General features: G+C 39.4%; 3 protein-coding genes and 2 non-coding genes across 6 annotated transcripts in view; all 5 read left to right on the top strand.

The window, feature by feature from the left end:
• Positions 1-1202: 1202 nt before the first annotated feature.
• Positions 1203-4888, top strand: plin2 (perilipin 2). The gene is made up of 8 exons (XM_060874378.1): positions 1203-1314; positions 1582-1616; positions 1930-2125; positions 2206-2288; positions 2428-2680; positions 3119-3303; positions 3873-3992; positions 4088-4888. The coding sequence occupies exons 2-8, from the start codon at positions 1590-1592 to the stop codon at positions 4481-4483; spliced, it is 1260 nt and encodes a 419-aa protein (XP_060730361.1). The 5' UTR covers positions 1203-1314; positions 1582-1589; the 3' UTR covers positions 4484-4888.
• A 756-nt stretch (positions 4889-5644) lies between these two features.
• haus6 (HAUS augmin-like complex, subunit 6) lies at positions 5645-13350 on the top strand. Its single transcript, XM_060874379.1, has 16 exons — positions 5645-6375; positions 6613-6708; positions 6798-6876; positions 6959-7091; positions 7208-7352; positions 7454-7516; positions 8706-8760; positions 9043-9216; positions 9409-9602; positions 10100-10229; positions 10486-10588; positions 10715-10790; positions 10889-11036; positions 11709-11807; positions 12075-12204; positions 12317-13350. Exons 1-16 carry the CDS (start codon positions 6248-6250, stop codon positions 12976-12978), a joined length of 2415 nt encoding a protein of 804 aa, XP_060730362.1. The 5' UTR covers positions 5645-6247; the 3' UTR covers positions 12979-13350.
• Positions 11512-11642, top strand: LOC132849319 (small Cajal body-specific RNA 8). The gene has a single exon (XR_009648862.1). It is a non-coding gene; the product is annotated as a small Cajal body-specific RNA 8 (non-coding RNA).
• Positions 11877-12007, top strand: LOC132849317 (small Cajal body-specific RNA 8). The gene has a single exon (XR_009648860.1). It is a non-coding gene; the product is annotated as a small Cajal body-specific RNA 8 (non-coding RNA).
• Positions 13351-13979: 629 nt separating the features above from the next.
• dennd4c (DENN/MADD domain containing 4C) overlaps positions 13980-17583 on the top strand; it is a 47101-nt gene continuing 43497 nt past the window's right edge. Inside the window, exon 1 of one of the 2 annotated variants that reach the window (XM_060874381.1) lies at positions 13980-14243. The gene's annotated coding sequence lies outside the window, so the exon portion shown is untranslated. The remainder of the gene's footprint in view (positions 14244-17583) is intronic. The other variant, XM_060874380.1, reaches the window with a different exon arrangement.

Here is a 17583-nt window from a genome sequence, read left to right on the forward strand (position 1 = left end):
TAAAATTGTGTAGTAATATATCTTCCAGCAATAAAAATTTAACTTTTAAAATTAAAAGTTTAACTTTTTTAAATTATATTATATTAATCTTTATATTATTCTTTATAATAACCTTTTGTTCTATGTTTATGTAAAGCTGCTTTGAGAAGATGTCAATTTTAAAAAGCGCTATACAAATAAATTTGAATTGATTTGAATGAACTTTGAGTGAAAAATTTTAATGAGTATATCTTGTTGTATTAAAGAAAATGTTACTATTGTCTGTGTTTTTCAACAAACCGAACAACCCACATAAAATAGCAGTAAATATACTGTAGTAACCTTAATGAAAATCTTGTTAAGCCTCTCTACACCGTTTACAACACACTAACGGAAGTGTTAACGTGATGTGTGGACCTTTAACCAGATTAGGCATGTCTAAGGGGAAATTACTTGACCATGAGTCAGACATCTTTCAGAAAGCTACAGCAAGCTTGCTCAATTACTCTAGGACATACCAGAAATATTTTTAGAGTCCCAAACAATATTAATGCTTGTGCTTTATGCTATATTTATTTTTGCCACACCAAACCAATCCTTTATCATATCCATGCAATGAGACTGACCACACCGCAGTTTAAACACAGATCTGTTCCATCTAATATGGCATAGGCTACTGTAGACCACTAGTTTAAGGAACAGTGCGGTCTACTACCTTTAGCCTATAAAAAACACACACACACACACACACACACACACACACACACATGCATACATACATTTGTATATATGTTTTGTAGACTATTTGTCAAGAAAATACTGTATGTCTACCGTAACAGGCGTGTTTGGGTGTAAATTTATTTGTATGTATTTATTGATGTATTTGATCATTTTTTTTCTGACTACATTCCATAAATACAAACTCTTAGGAATGTATAAGAGTTTGTAATTATTCATTTATGAGTAATTATCATGCTTAATTTAGTCTATTCAGGCTTTACAGGAATGTACTCTTTTTTTGTGTGTGTTTCTTTGTGTAATACTATTTATTCCCCCTAGCAAATGTATTTCAATTGTTTATACCTGTTAATAAAAAAAAAAAAAAGGTTCATCACGAGACAATCCGTCATGAGGTGACCTGAGAAAGTCCCAATGACGTAATCGTTCACCTTTGTCCTACTTTTTTTTTTTTTACACGCGGCCACGTTCACGGTCTCGCGAGATGATGGTCTGAGACTATAAAAGCGAGATAAGATCCTCATGCTGGAAAGTTTACTCATCGCAGCTGACAGGAAACTTTGTGTTTGTTTTCCGGATTTAAAGACAGAAATACTGGTGAGTTTTTAAATATTATAAATATTATCCTTTATATACATATATACATGTATACACATATAAATATATATTTACATATAGTTACATATATATATATATATATATATATACATATATACATACATACATACATACATATATACATACATACATATATACATACATATATACATACATACATATATACATACTTATACATATTTACATACATATATACATACATACAAAAATATATATGGTTTAATAGACTTTGTATGTACTTTACAGTGAGAAACATGCCCCCTGTGGAAATAATGAATGAGGTGTGTACATATATTTCTCTTAAAATGATGTTATTTCTACACCTTGTAATGTCTATCTGTAGCTATTTATACATACTATACATCAGTAATAAAGGTTTTCTGTTCCACAGTCTTGTTGAACCTTAAGAACATTTTTTAATTCAAAAAGCTCTTAAAGCTCTAAATGTACATTACATGTAAACCCGATGGCGTCATCCCAACAAGAAAAAGTACCTTTTATTTGATACCCATTATTTCTGACAGTGCAGCCCAAAAATGTTCTGTATCATATTATAATAGCAGTTTGTATTAATTCAATTTTGATGGTGTTTAGAATGTGGTTACTCGAGTAGCCAAGCTCCCACTGGTGAGCTCCACCTATGGCATGGTGTCAAGCTTGTACAGTAGCACCAAAGACAACCATCCAACCATCAAGTCTGTGTGCGAGGCAGCAGAAATGGGTGTAAAAATGATCACTTCAGCTGCCCTCACCAGTGCCTCACCAATTATCGGCAAGCTGGAACCTCAAAGTAAGTATTTCAACATTGGATTGATTTACACATTTTATTAACACAGAACAAGATTTTTCAGATATTATTTTTTTGTTTAGTCTGTCTGGCTAACGATCTTGCCTGTAAGAGTCTGGATAAAATTGAGAAGACTCTGCCAATCCTTCAACAGCCTTCTGGACAGGTGAGAAGAAAAAAAATATGGCCAACAAACATAAACCAAAAAAGTTTTTTTAATTACCATGCTTAATTTATTTATGTTTTTTATTGTAGCAGAGATTCTTTAACATAACCAGTGACACATTTCTTAACAATCGTTATAGCTTGTAAGCAGTGCTAAAGATCAGGTCACCGAAACCGTGAATGGGGCCAAGGAGACCATGTCTAATGTGATGGTCCGCACCAGAGGAGTAGTGCAGGAGAGTGTGGAGAAGACAAAGATGGTTGTCACTGGTGGTGTCCACACAATGATGGAGAGCAAAGTGGCAAAGCTAGTGAGCAGCGGTGTGTACAATGCTCTGAGCACTTCTGAGATCCTGGTAGACCGTTATCTGCCTGCACCTGAGGACAGCCAAGGTGAGACTGTGATTTCTGGTTTATTATAGTCAACACTGGATAAGCTAGAATAACAATGTGCCATGGCCAATCTTTGTTTTCTTTTAAAAAAACATGCAAAAATGTAGGATGTTATGTTGCACTAAAAATAGTGCAACCTCATTTTTCTATAAATTATGCAACAGCTGTCCTTAAATGGCTTATAATATTCAAGAGGCTTATTGTCATGTCATTATTGTCCAACGTATGAAAGCCAATAAAAAAGGCCTTTTTGATAAGTAACTGAAGCAATTCCAGCAGTCATCTGGCTAAGTTCAACCAAGAGACCAATGACCTCAAATCTGTATTTATTTGTTTTCAGTGTAGCACAATCATTTGTTTATATAACTCCAGTGGAAATTTCTAAACATCAACTTAACCTCATGTTCTCAAATCTGTTCCTTTTGCATGCTCTTCCAGAACAAAAGATTAATATGACCACAGGTTTTGTGGATCAGACCGATGAACCCAGCTACTACGTGCGACTGGGCTCAATCTCTACCAAGCTGCGACAGAGGGTCTACCAGAAAGCTATCAGCAAGGTTCATGATGCCAAGAAGAACAGCCAAGAGTCCATTTCTAAGTTAAACCACACCATGGATCTGGTAGGTGACCTGTGTAGCTAGAGTCTGTTTTGATTTTTGTCTTATTTTGTAACCTATGAATAGGCTAATCCCAAGAGAGAATGTCAGGAGCCATGTGCATCAACTCCAGTATGCAAATGGTTTGGTTTGAATAATGTAATAGCTGAATAATAATAACCTAATTTCTAGCTCAACACAAATTTCACTTAGACTCATACTGTGTACATGTCATGGTAAAGTTTCTCAGAACCACATGTTGTCATAAGTTCAACTGAGTAGGATTGGAGGCACCTCTGGGACCTGGAAAGAGCTTGATTTCTACCTCCACCCTGTGTGTGGCATTTGCATGGTTGCATGGTGTCCCCGTACTGAAACACTTTCTATGGGTACTCTGGTTTCCTCCCCCACTCAAAGAATTGTGTGTGTGTGGGGGGGTGGGGGTGGGGGGCTCTTTGTTCAGAGTGTCCCCTACGTGCCCTGGGATAGACTTCAGGTTCCCCCATGTCCCTGTGATAAACACACTGAATGGATGTATGGGGTAACAGCTCAGTAATGACTGACTTTTGAATGATTTAATCTGTTTTCATTAGATTGAATACACAAGAAAGAACATTGATGGCGCCAACCAGAAGGTCACTGAAAAACTGAGCGTGTTAATGGGCTGGAAGTCTACATCTCGGAGTGACTGTGACACAGAAAACAAGGCAGAGGTACACATTATAAAAACCACATTTTCTGTTTCTTGGATAAAAACATAACAGTTAAAGTTAAAAGGCCTTATAAAAACCTTGTTTCTCATTTGTAGCTAATTGAGTCTCGGACCTTGGCCATTGCTCGCAACATGACGCAGCAGCTACAGACGACTTGTTTGACCCTCGTGTCCAACCTCCAGGGCCTGCCACAAAACATCCAAGCGCAAACACTGTCCATTGGCCACATGGCCATGGATGTCTACACCAGGTTCAACAGTGCTGCAGCTCTAAGCGACCTTTCCGACACAGTGCTCATAAACACTCGTGTTCAGCTGAAACGAATGAGAGATTCTATTGACAATGTGATGGATTATTTGGTTAACAACACACCACTCAACTGGCTGGTTGGCCCTTTTTATCCTCACACAGAACCGAGTAGCAAACCAAGGAGCCAGTCCAGTGAGGAGAGCAGTGTTCACCCTGAAGTGGAAATGCAGTTAATAGATTAAGAACGTTAGTTTAACAACACCACGTCTAGGCAATATCCTCTGAATTTCTGATTACCTTTGTTTTAGCTGATGTTTGTTCTTGTCTTGATGCTGATAATGTACATTCTTTACAACAAAATACTACTCATTCTGTCCCTCCATTTACTACTCTCTTTTTCAATACTACTTATTATATCCCTCCATCTACTATCTCTATCAGTACTATTCAATATATCATGATCACTCTTCTACCCAAGAAATAAACAATTTGCAGTATTTATACCATCAATTAATCCATCAGTCAAGTTTAACCCAAGAGTTATCAAATGAGTTTTGTTGCATAATCAGCATAACCATTAAGTCCTTTCTTGTGAACTGTATTGCTTTTGTACTGTCTTTCTAATAAAATCATAATCATATAAACCATTATTTTTGTAGTACTTGGATTTATTTGTGTCTTGAATATAATATCATGCAAAAGTCTTTAATTGTTATTTAATTTTTTTAATAAATAAATTTTTAAAAGCATTTATAAACAAGTATTTATTTAAAATCTTACAAATGAATCTTAAAGGGGTCATTAAGAAAAGTAACATTAAGAAAGAGTGAGGGGATAAAATCAACTGAAATTTAAAGCAACACAGTGCTGTAACTCAAGCATTTTTTCTCTGTGGTGAATGGGTGTCCAAATCAGGGTGTGTCCTTGCCTCATGACCAGTGATCGTGGAATAGACTCCAGATCCACTGGGCAGTTCATCTAACCAGCAATCTCATATAGCTAGCAGCTTTTCCACACAAAGTGTAAAAATAAGACACCCTCTCCCCCACCTAGAATGGTGTTATTATATGAGTAGATTATTCTTGCATGCAAATTGTTCCTCTGCCAATTTCAAATCTAGTCAATGAGCTCAGTGTGGAACTTTGCCCTATCTTTGCCCTATCCAAGATGGCGTCGTTGTGGTTAGGTTCTATGTTTATATGCTAGAGTAACACGCCGTATACATCAACATCGGCATCCTCTGGACATTTGTTTGGACTCATGTTTAATAATACTTCATCAAATGTCTAAATAATATACAATTTACAGTATCTATTTTTCGAGCTAACGCAAACGAAAAACAGCAAGCCCCCTATGTACTTCCGGGTGTAGTTAAAATAACTTCCTGTGTCATACAATTGTCTCAAACAATTTGGCGGTTTATAGGAAGTGGAGGGCGAAGAAAAGTCGGGAGCGAATTTAGTTGCGTTAATAAGTTGGGTTTTATTTCGAGGACTCGTTTAACCAAATTATTAATGTCGTCCAGTCGATAAAGATATCGGGTTATTTTTATCCTTTGCGTTCAGTGAGACGTCAGTATGGTGTGTTGGGCGTCGTGCTTAGCGGCTAGCTAACTGTTGTTTAGTGTGAAGGCGACCTGACTGGGTTCTGAGTTCTGCTACCTGACTGGGTTCTGAGTTCTGCTACCTGACTGAGTTCTGAGTTCTGCTACCTGACTGAGTTCTGAGTTCTGCTACCTGACTGGGTTCTGGGTTCTGCTACCTGACTGGGTTCTGAGTTCTGCTACCTGACTGGGTTCTGAGTTCTGCTACCTGACTGAGCTCTGGGTTCTGCTACCTGACTGAGCTCTGGGTTCTGCTACCTGACTGAGCTCTGGGTTCTGCTACCTGACTGAGCTCTGGGTTCTGCTACCTGACTGAGCTCTGGGTTCTGCTACCTGACTCAGAGCTTGTTTCATATGACAAGCAGCCAACTGTTTACCTTCTCAGTGGCTTTATGCGTTAAGAATGATGTCTAATGTTCAGGATGCCAGTGGTAAATATTTATGGTGGTATCTCCAGAGTATGGAATTCCATCTCGATGTGGCTGCCAGCACGAAAGGAAAAACAAACATCAAGCATCTGAATTTGGGGGTGTAAGAACATTTACATTCATTATGTCTTTCCGTTTGGATATTTTATTTGTGTGTGACTTCTATTCTGTATTTTATTCTTTTTATGATCGTATTCTTGAGCTTTAGGAACTTTAAATATCATGACATGTTTTGTGAAACTTGTGTATTTATTATATGTAAACTTTGTTAGTCTGTGATTGTAACACTACCTTCTGAAGCATGTTTTTACTCACTGTAGTCTGGTTGTATATTGTACAGGAACATGTTTGATAAACCAAACAAGGAGGCCTCCTACCTTGTTGTCCATTTCTTGTTTAAGAAGTTGAATCCTTCACGTGTGCAGGATGTCTTTAGGTAGGTCATAGTTAAAACCAAGACAAAATACGATACTACAGTCTCTTACTCTGTCCTCTCGTTTCACAATTATATGCTTTGTCATTTAGACACTGCTGGCCAGTTTTGGATCACAAGGCTGATGCTGAATTTCGTAAGGTGACGTTTGGATGGCTCCAGGAAATAGTGGTATGTTAAAGTTCACTGTACTCAAGTTGTAACTAATATTCTTGCTAAGTTGTAATTTATGCAATGCTATCTCTGTACACAGAATGAGAAAGGGAGCAATTTTCCCAAGGTGGTTGCATCACATTTGCACTCTTCTTCTGGACCAAGATTCGTCAATCTTATGCTTCACTTTGCTAAATATGTCATGCTAAAATTGATGAAGCCTTTTAGCACAGGTAGAATTTTTTTTTTTTTTTTTCACAATTTTTCAAGCAGCTTTGTTTTAAAGAGCAGTTTTATGTACTGTACAACTGCTCATGGAAATATTGCTGTGTTAAATGTGGCAATTTAGATGGATCGTGGGTTCCGGAGGCTGCAGCAGTTCCAGCAAGTTCTCAAGAGTTGGAGATGAAGCGCTTTCAGATGGTGAAGAGACGCTTCCAGAAAGTGTCTGTGGAGCAAGATGCTCTGATTCAGGATTATCAGAAGAGAGCCAGGTTAGTTAATTACCGAAAAATTGTAAACATGTGATTTTTTGTTTTGTTTTGTTTTTTGAGAGCTGTTTCAAAACATCTCTTTTTTTTTTTTCTTTTTTAAGACATTTGGAGAAGTCTTTGAAGGACCATAAAGCAGATGATGTCAAGTACGATGATTTGCTCAAGTAAGTTTTAGATTACTTATATATGCATTTAATTTCATTAAATATATGCTTCATCACATACATACCCTTACTGAGCACTTTAATAGGAACATCTGTACACCTACTCATTTATGCAATTATCTAAGTATCTGACAGCTTTGCAATGTAAAATATCACTCAGATACAACCACCAGCTTCATGTTGGGAAAGAATGTGGGGGAAAATGGGATCTCTGTGAATTTCAAAATGGCATGATTGTTAGTGCCAGACGGGCTGGTTTCACTGTTTCTATCACTGCTGAGCTCCTGGGATTTTCTCACACAACATCCAGTAAACAACAGCTCTACAAGCATCTTGTTGATGAGAGTGGACAACAGAATAGCCAGAATGGTTTGAGCTGACAAAGGTTGCAGTCACTCAAACACTGTACGGTTTGAGCAGAAAAGCATCTCAGAACGCACAACACATTAAACTTTAATGCAGATGAGCTACAACAGCAGTGGACCATGTAGGGTTCTACTTCTGTCTGTCAAAAACAGTAAGCTTATCCTGCCGTTTGCACAGACTCACCAAAACTGGACAGATGAAGAGTGGAAAAACTTAGCCTAGTCTAATTATTCTAGATTTCTGCTGATACACACAGACGGTCAGCATCGGAATTAAAAATCCCAACTGAATGAATCCATGGTGGTGATCGGTCTTGTCACAGAATTCCATACCTGAATGCCATAGCATATTTAAGTATTGTAGCTGACCATGTGCATTCTGTCATGGCCACAATTTATTCATCCTCTAACGGCTACTTCAAGCATGATAACGCACCATTTCACAAAGCAAAAGTCGTCTGTGTTGTACCCAGTTCATCTGAATCCGGTAGAACAGGAGATTCAAAGCATGGAAGTGCACCTGAAAAATCTGCAGGTATTGTATCATGTCAACATGCACCAGAATCTTACAGGAATGTTTCCAACAGCTTGTGGAATCCATGCCACATAGAATTAAGTATTTGTTTAGGGTTACTAATAAAGAGCTCAGTGAGTGCATTGGCTATGTTAAACCTATTTGTCCTAAAGACTGAAGTCTGTGTATATTTCATGTATTAGTGTCATCTGATCATTCAGCAAATACAGATTTCTACAATCTAACCATATCATAGTAGGACTGTTGGTTCTTTTTTTTTTTTTTAAATTGATTATATCCATCCTTGTAGAAAACATGAAAACAAGACAAACTTGGAAAAAGACCTTCTGGAAAAAATTCGCAAGGTTTGTTGCAATTTCACACCACATGCATCACTTCAATTAAATATGAACAGGACATGTTTAACTGTAGCTTTATAGGTCACTATATTTGCTTTTAGTAACTTCCACTTGGTTACCCAGCTTGTGTGTTTATCATTACCTTGTGATTGAAGATAAACAAAAGCTTTTTGGTAATTTGAACAGTCAAGATCTGGTTAATTTCTTTGCATATTTCTATTATATTTTGTCTGCCAATTATTTAACATCAACTCTTTCAATCTTTGGCTAATCCGCTTTGGATTTTAGGTTCGAAGCTTGTGGACAGAGATTGACAAAGCTTTGTCCAGGCTAGAAGGAGAGCGGAGTGTGTTGGCTAGCGTGATCGAGGGCAAGGTCGATCAGTATGTGCTGGATGGAAGGGACATTAGTGTGAAGGTTCCTACAGTTCTGCTGGAGAGAATGGAGAGGTCATCACATCAGGTCAGTCAGGAAATGCACAATTGTAGCTTGCCTTTAACATGTCACACACTCACTAACTGGTTTTTGTGGGCTGCTGTTATACACAGGCTATATATGTTCCATTTAAAGTAGCAGATGAGTGTATATTTCCATGTTTATAATAATCAAGGAAAAAACATATATCTTTTAAAGGCTATTTGTGTGTGTACTCAGACTGGTGCTGGCAGTTTGTATGAGGGAAGTCAGCTGGTCATCCTGCGGTTGCTTGAGCTTCTGAATGTGGGATTAAAACTCCTGAGCGAGGAGCGAGCCAAGCTTTCAGGTCCAACATCCCAGCTCAGCCACCAACATCTCCAGGAGCAAGCTTTGCTTATGAATCGTTCAAAGGAGACCCTGAAAAGCATGAGGTATTTAAGAGCAAATCAGTAAGCATAGGCTTGATCACCAGCTGATTTAACTAATGAAAAGCCATATTAGTCTGCTCTATGTCTCAATAAGTCTAGAAAACTCATTCAAGTGGTTTAGGTAGCTTTATTCATTATAGTGAGACAACTACCAAAACCACTCGAATGAGTGTTTCCTAGATGTGTGGAGACCTAAAGCAGGCTACGATGCCTTTATTAGTTAAATCAGCTGTCGAGCAACTGCAGAACTGTTTATTGGATTCAGGTGAAAGCAATTTGTGACTCCTCACCTATAAGGAGAAAGGCATCTTCTAATTCAAAGACAAGAAGACAAGAGGTAGATGGTAGAAGCTGTAAAATAATGCGGAAACCTTAACCAGCTATTGTCCTTTGTAACTAAACATTCTCAGTGGTTAGTATTGATTTACTTAGGTGAACATTTAGGTCATTGTTTTGTCATTTGTTTATTATTAATCTTAAATATATCGTTCCTTTCTTAGGCGCAAGTTGTGCAAGGAGGATATACCACAGGTAAAGAGCAGCATAAAGACTCTGGAGTTGGACTGGGAGAAGAAGTGGGCTGAATGTTTGAACAACACTCCGTTGATCTCTTTCCTCAATGATGATCCTGTAAGTGTAAAGTGAAACAGATTCAGGTTCAAGATAATTTCCTGATGGGTTTAAGAATTTAAACTGCTTAAGATTGGTGCTTCTTTTATCGGAACGGCATCAACTTAAGTAGTTGGTTATAGTAGGCTGGTAGTCACAGGCTTATGAAAGAAAACCTGGTTTACTTTTGGTGAGGTTATTGATCTTTTGAAACGGATGTCAGTAGTTGTATTATACTAATGAATGAAAGTCAGACATGCATTTTGTATCATCACAGGTTTTGGACTTCCTTTCCCCAATGCCTCCATTATCCTTTGAAGCAGCCTCTGAGGTTAGCTTCAAGGCTAGTATCTTTTCACAGTACCCAGCTAAACTTTCTGGTAAGATATGTTTTGTCTGATCATGGTTTTCTTGGCTTCCTGTTGCCTATATCCTTAATGTTGTATTAATTTTATTACTGTTATTTATTTATTTTATTTATTTATTAATTTTTTTTATGGCTTTAGAACTAGCAACACAGACTCTTAAAGCTGAATCTTGTATCACTGAGCCAGAAATGAAAAAGGATGGTGACTTTTTAAGGTGCCACAATCTCAAACTTCCTGATCAACATCTCTTTAATTTTATGAAGTCTTTTTAGTGGCTGATTTCTTATTCACATCTTCCTTCCTCCTTGGCAGCTCTCTTCCAGTAGAGGACAAAACAGAAGAGATACTTTTTTCCAGTTGCTTTGCTTCACCCAGGCCCATGTCTCCATGTATAGTGCCCCCTGTAACCCCTGCTTGTGTTAAGGGCACATCAGTTGCTCCTACACCCAGCCCTGTTCAGGTAGGCATGAAGTGGCTGATGTATCATCTTGCTTGTATTTAACTCTACTGGTTTATGAATATCCCTGTACTTAATCCTGTACCAAAACTACAAATGTGCTTCTGTGTATCTTGTACAGCCGTCATACTGAAATGTGATTTGCCAGCATTGATCGTTGTCCTACCTGATTTTGGATAAAGTATGAATCAGTGGTAAAGCAGTTGTTGTAATAGTGACTAGCAGTTTAAATCTAAGTTGAGTAGAGTGCATTCTATAAAATATAATTGCTCTTAATTCATATAGCCCTGAAAAATCTAGACACCTGACCAGGTTTATCCAGCCACATAAAATTTGTTGATGGTGGGAGTGGTTCATGCTTTTTGATGTCTCTTTTTATAATCATAACTGATGTCCACATGTATGGTTAATTAGTCTTGAAAGGAGTGACTTAAATGTGCTGTTTTGTAATGTTTGTCACATCGCATGAAATGTTGTTTGGGAAACTGATACATGGGCAGTTCTGAACTGTGTTCTGCTCATCACTAGCTTTCCCAAGATAATACCTGCTTTCTGATGACCGGGGCGAATTGAGAGAAATCGCAACGGACAGATACGGAGCAGACATATTTGAAGTCTGATTTTGAATGTGGTTATAATAACAACTTCTTTTAATTGTTCTTGCACTATTTTCAGGCTAGCAAGAGGAGACCCTTGTTTTCACAAACAAAGACCTCTGTATTGAAGCCAAAGCCTCAGATTCTGGATTTGGAATATGAGAATTTAGCAAGTCAGGTATGTACAGATTATCTATCAATTGTGTGCAGTGTCCTGCGATTCTCTGGTGGAAAAATGCATGCATCATGGGAAACTGATACATGGGCAGTTCTGAACTTTGTGCTGTTCATCACTAGCTTTCCCAAGATAATACCTGCTCTCTGATGACCGGGGCGAATTGAGAGAAATCGCAACGGACAGATACGGAGCAGACATTTGTCATCCATAAATGTTTTTGGTCTATGCGTAATTGGAATGCTGAAGTGCATCGTCTCTGTATTTTAGTTTGCTGAAGCTGTGACCATGAGTCCAGTGGAGGGAAGAAGAAGCAGTATGGAGCTTGAGCAGTTGCTCAATACATTAGCAGACCCGTTCACAACAAAGAAGGAGCTCCCTCGCACACCAGAAAGCTTGAGTAAGATTTCAATTCAATCTTCTCTTACAAGCACTTGTATAAGATGAAGCTTTTACTGACCTAAGGTTTCTTTGCATTTTTTCACTATTTTTGTTAATTTTATTAATTTCAGTTATGGATGTCAGAACATCATGGCGGAAAGCAATGGAAGAAGGAAAGGCTGAGAAAAGGCATGACAAATGTCAAGATAGCCTGTCTTGGTTGAGAACACCGGTTTCTGAGGTTAAAGAAAGAAATCCCAGCCCAGAAACTTCTTCCATAAGAAGAGATTCTGCAATACAGAACACTGACCCTCTACCCTGTAGTCCCCTTCCATCCCAGAAGGGGTCTTCTCTGCACTCTACTGTTTCCTGGGACAACTCCCAGCTGGAGGCTCTAAGCCAAAGCTCCAGCAACATCATCCACTTCAGCATTGTTCATGAAACCTTTCCAGATGCAGAGAATGATTCTTTCAGCTGCAGTGATGGCTCACCAGAGGTCCGGGAAGTGGAAGAACTTCTCCTCCCCCCAGTTATGTCATGTTCTTCTGAAGAAGAGACTACAGGCCAAACGCTTCGAAGACCTCTGGACGAGTCCCCTTTTTCAGGGAGGTTCAAGGAGACAAACTCTGACTTTATGCCATTAGCAATAAGGACAAGCCCAGGCCTGGGTAGCTGTAGTGGGGAGAAGGTGTTTTCTCTGGATTTGGACCAGCTGGAGAGCTTCTCTTCTCCTCGGCGAGAGGAGCTCCCCCTGCCCAATCTTGTAACATTCTCACCTATGGATGAATTCTAGTTGGTGTCTGAACAGTTGACTATGAATTAAGAAACCAGAGAACAAATGAAGCTTTGTACCTTCTCTGTTATCGTGCCACTATCAACAGACTGGTTGAGAGGACCCTGGGAATTGAACTCTACCCTCTAAGTATTTTTTTAAGTAGCTCTCTTCAGTCCTAACAGTTTTACTGGCTTGTCTTAAATTCAAAGTTCGTCAAAGCCCAGATTATTTGGGCTAATATTTTTAAATGTTTGTTCTTATGGATGAAGTGAACAATTCTAATACGAGAACAGGTCTAAGATCAGTCAACATGAATTAGGCCAATAAATGTAATAAGCATGCTTTAAGCAGTTTCTCAAACGTAATAAACTTTTGTGCACTGTTTATTTATTTTTTTTGGTCTTAAGTTGTACTTTTCTGTTCTATTGCATAAACAAGCTCAATCACTCGGGTGTGTCACCGAATACACTTATCGTCCAGCTTTTCACGGTGGAGGACAGCAAATAGACCCTAGTTAAATTCTACAGTGATTCCCAAGCCAAGTGACATATTACGTCTCATTACAGAGTAAATCTTTTATGTTACACATGAAAGGTTCAAATGATATATACCGTTGATGATAAGCCCAAGAACAAATGAAAGGGTATTTAATATTTTGAGGAGGTTTTGAGGTCCTATCAAGAAATGTTTCTTTAAAGGAAGCAAAGTGATTCATCCTTTTAGGGTCACATGAATATAAAACACACATTCTAACACCTGTAATGTTCTTCTGTGTGTGACTGAAACCTAAGAAGGGTTTTTTTCTTTTCCAGAATAGTTTTCCAGTCCACATCCATCACCATTAACCCTCTAAAAAAAAAAAGGGAGGGTTCCCTCTGTTAGTGTTTATTTAGACCTCAACTTAAATGACTAATTTATATGGAGTGTAGTTTTTTTTTTCACCTGCTAAACTGTGACGGACATTTTAAGACAGGGGGCAGAAGTAACCTGTAAAATGTAGAAGGTGTAAAACTAAAAGTAGACCAGAGTGAGTGTGGCTGTTCTGGGCGGCTCCATTCCGCCTCCAGGACGCAGAGAAAGCCGAGAAGCTCACAGTGAAGTAACGCAACGCAAACATGGCGCCCACTTGCGACGCTACACACCGCTGAGAGTAACGACAACACTGGGGGGGGATTTATCAGTGCTGAGCGGTTTGGACGAGCAGCAGACGTGTGTGAGAGACGGTGTGACTGGTGTCTGGTCTAGATGTCGGCGCTCTTTCCTATAATCGTGTAAACAAGCCGGTATGTAAACTCTTACTACTTCTATACTCTTTTTTTTTTCCGTCTCAGAAGTTTCTTGGTTTTTGAAAAAACAACACCGTTTTTCGCTTCTAATGGGCTTCGACGCAACAGCGGAAAGTCGGAAATATTGCAGTTCGGCGGCTTCGCGTTAAGTTCCCGCAAAGACGCGGTTCGGCTCCCGGGGGGAAGCTTTATGTAGCGGCGGGTAAAGTGGCTTAAGGTTAGCATATGGCGAGCTCGAGTAGGTGATTCTGTTGTGTTTACGGTGTCGCAGGACACAGTGGTGTGTGTGTGTGTGTGTGTGTACGAGGCTGACTTTGTTAAACGTGATGCAACAGTTGTGGGCACAGAGCGGCCACTTTTTAAGGCCCCGTGATGTCTTGACTTTAGCATAAAAGCTGCAGGTGGTTCAGGGCGTGTCTCAGGTGTATATACACCGACTGGGTCGTGTAGCTCTGAGGAAACGCATCCGCCTAAAAGCAGGTTTAGGGCGGTAGCTGACAGATGACTAATGGCTAATTCTACGTTGGGGGGCATATCGATAACTTTCCAGCCTGCTTTCAGAAGCGAATCACCTTTCGAACAGCGTTGCAGACGGCGCATGCGCAAGAAGTTGCTAGATGTTGTCGTGTGACGTCACACCCTGATTTTGTGTACTCGTTGAGTCGTTTTAACCTGTGGCAAAAAAAAAAATCTACTATGCGGATCACGTGATCCTCTGTGGCAGAGCAGGGACAGGGAGCAGCTGGATTAAATGTATATGTTTATCATTCAATCGTCTTTATCGTTTGCGTGTTAACGCGTGCTGCAGGAAGACATTTTGAGCCACGTAGCATATAATAGAAAGTAATCATTTTTACTCGTTTAGTTCTGAGCGACTGTTCACACGTTTACCAAGAGACAAGCCATTTATTTACATGTATTTACAAAACTATCAGTGTTGAGCAGTGACCAAAAATGAAGCCCTGTTAAAATGTAGTTAAGCTGTTTTGGATGAAATAGCTATCTTTTGATGACTTTGTGCAATTGAATAAATAAAGACGTGCATTTGTGGCGCAGATGATGGTGAACAGTGCATTGGTGGCGCAGGCGATGGTGAACAGTGCATTGGTGGCGCAGGCGATGGTGAACAGTGCAATTGGTGGCGCAGACGATGGTGAACAGTGCATTGGTGGCGCAGGCGATGGTGAACAGTGCATTGGTGGCGCAGGCGATGGTGAACAGTGCATTGGTGGCGCAGGTGATGGTGAACAGTGCATTGGTGGCGCAGACGATGGTGAACAGTGCATTGGTGACGCAGACTATGGTGAACAGTGCATTGGTGGCGCAGACGATGGTGAACAGTGCAATTGGTGGCGCAGACGATGGTGAACAGTGCAATTGGTGGCGCAGACGCTGGTGAACAGTGCATTGGTGGCGCAGACGATGGTGAACAGTGCATTGGTGGCGCAGACGATGGTGAACAGTGCATTGGTGACGCAGACTATGGTGAACAGTGCATTGGTGGCGCAGGCGATGGTGAACAGTGCATTGGTGGCGCAGACGATGGTGAACAGTGCATTGGTGGCGCAGACGATGTAATTGAATAGTGTGTATACTGTCTCCTCTCTTACACTGTCAGTGTAGGGAACGTCATTTGGATGCTAACAATAAGCATTGCATTTTGTGCATGTTATGTGGAGATTCTGTGCTTGACAACATGGTTTGAAATTGGCAAAACTTTTGAAAGCTCACTTTGTTGTGAATTACTTGATTGGCATTAACACAGTCTTATATAAAAGCCATTTTTTTATTTTAACATGCTTGAACTTGCTCCATATTCCAGACACCTTTTAGGTTTCCTAAACAGAGATTAGCTAAGTCTCTAGCACATTTTATTGCTGCTGTCTAAATGAACGTAGTTAAAGATTACACATTACATGAATTTCATTCATCGTATTTTTTATTGTAAATCGTCTATGACCACCTCATGTTGTGCTTATATTTCAAGTGTCTGAGTGGATTTGCAAATAACACATAACTAAAGGAAGAATCATAACTTCTCACTATAAGTCTTTGTAACATTCAACCTGTAGATCAATAGCTAAATGACATTTATCTGACTTGACCTTGTGGCTGCATTTCATGTTTTGCTGTACAGATCAGTGTTTAGTTTGCGAGCTTCAAGATCACGTTTCAACGTGTGTAGCCTATAGTCAGTCCTTGTGGTTTGCGTAAGCCCATGTCATGAAAAGTTGCGGGAGTCATAAAAGAAAGGCACTTCATTGAGTGTGGGAGTCAGCGGTAAAAGAAGGGCATGGGGCAGGAAGCCTGGGCCTCTTCAGTGAAAGAGAAACATGACACTGATCTACCGTAGGTGTGTCCTTTCCACCTTCAGTTAGCTGGCCATTGTTTAGGCAGAGTAACTGCCGGCTTTGGTGTAAGTTTCTGCTCTCTAGTGAATATTTCCTTCTGTTCAAGTACACTTAGACCCAGGAGCTGGCGTGTTTCATTTGGAATGAAAAGAAGTGGCGTTTTATAAGATCTTGATAAATCATTCAGTAAGTCCTGCTGTTTAAGTGGCGTATCCATTTTGTGACGAATCCCCTACAACCCACCTTTTCCCTCATTGAAAAACGTCTATGTTGGCTTATTCTTAGGGCTCTAGATCGTCAGTTCCTGAGCTTCCCGTTGAGAGTTGGTTAGTTTTAATTCACTAATGCTCTTTATTGATTTCTGGTTTAAGCCCTTTTAATTCAACTGACCAGTCAAACGGGTTACTGACTATAAGAACTAAATAGACACAATAATTTTTCTTAATGATTGATTTGGGATTTACATTGCTGTGACAAAACGAATAGGAAAAAAGTCACAGGTTCCCTGGATACCACTTTACAAACAAAGCACTAGCTCCAGAATACTTCTCTATAAGCAGATGATTCAATAGTGCTATTTGAGTTGGGTCACTTGGTTGAACACAGTTTTGCCTCCAGCTCAGCTTTCTACGTGACCACTGCGATGCAGCACGTACAGCTCGTGATGTTATAATCTGGCCTTTAGAGCACACAATTTGAGCAGAATAGCAGAAAAAGCATGAGGCGGAATGTCTGTTTCCATAGAGCTGCATTATGGTTAGATTTTTGAATAGACACAATTTTGAGCGTAACAATGACAGTTTTATCATATTTTACTTCCTTTTTCTGCCTTCCTCAGAATTTCATGCTCATATATGTACATATCTATAAAGTCTTCAGATATAAGGCTTCATGTGGGAAAATACTCAGAACAGGTTAGTCAGATTAAAGGGCACAAATGGCATGTTTAAGCCTCGGCACTCAGCGACATGTTGTACGTAAGATAC

The sequence above is a fragment of the Tachysurus vachellii genome, chromosome 7 (genome assembly GCF_030014155.1).
Source record: "Tachysurus vachellii isolate PV-2020 chromosome 7, HZAU_Pvac_v1, whole genome shotgun sequence".
In the NCBI taxonomy this organism is placed as follows: domain Eukaryota; kingdom Metazoa; phylum Chordata; class Actinopteri; order Siluriformes; family Bagridae; genus Tachysurus; species Tachysurus vachellii.

Excerpts from the sequence above, each read along its gene's own strand:
- plin2 (XM_060874378.1), top strand. The coding sequence starts at position 1,590 with ATGCCCCCTGTGGAAATAATGAATGAG. Across the intron at positions 2,289-2,427 it reads TTCAACAGCCTTCTGGACAG|CTTGTAAGCAGTGCTAAAGA; the intron begins GTGAGAAGAAAA and ends CAATCGTTATAG. Across the intron at positions 3,993-4,087 it reads ACACAGAAAACAAGGCAGAG|CTAATTGAGTCTCGGACCTT; the intron begins GTACACATTATA and ends TCTCATTTGTAG.
- haus6 (XM_060874379.1), top strand. The coding sequence starts at position 6,248 with ATGATGTCTAATGTTCAGGATGCCAGTGGTAAATATTTATGGTGGTAT. Across the intron at positions 7,517-8,705 it reads AAGTACGATGATTTGCTCAA|AAAACATGAAAACAAGACAA; the intron begins GTAAGTTTTAGA and ends CCATCCTTGTAG. Across the intron at positions 12,205-12,316 it reads TCGCACACCAGAAAGCTTGA|TTATGGATGTCAGAACATCA; the intron begins GTAAGATTTCAA and ends TATTAATTTCAG.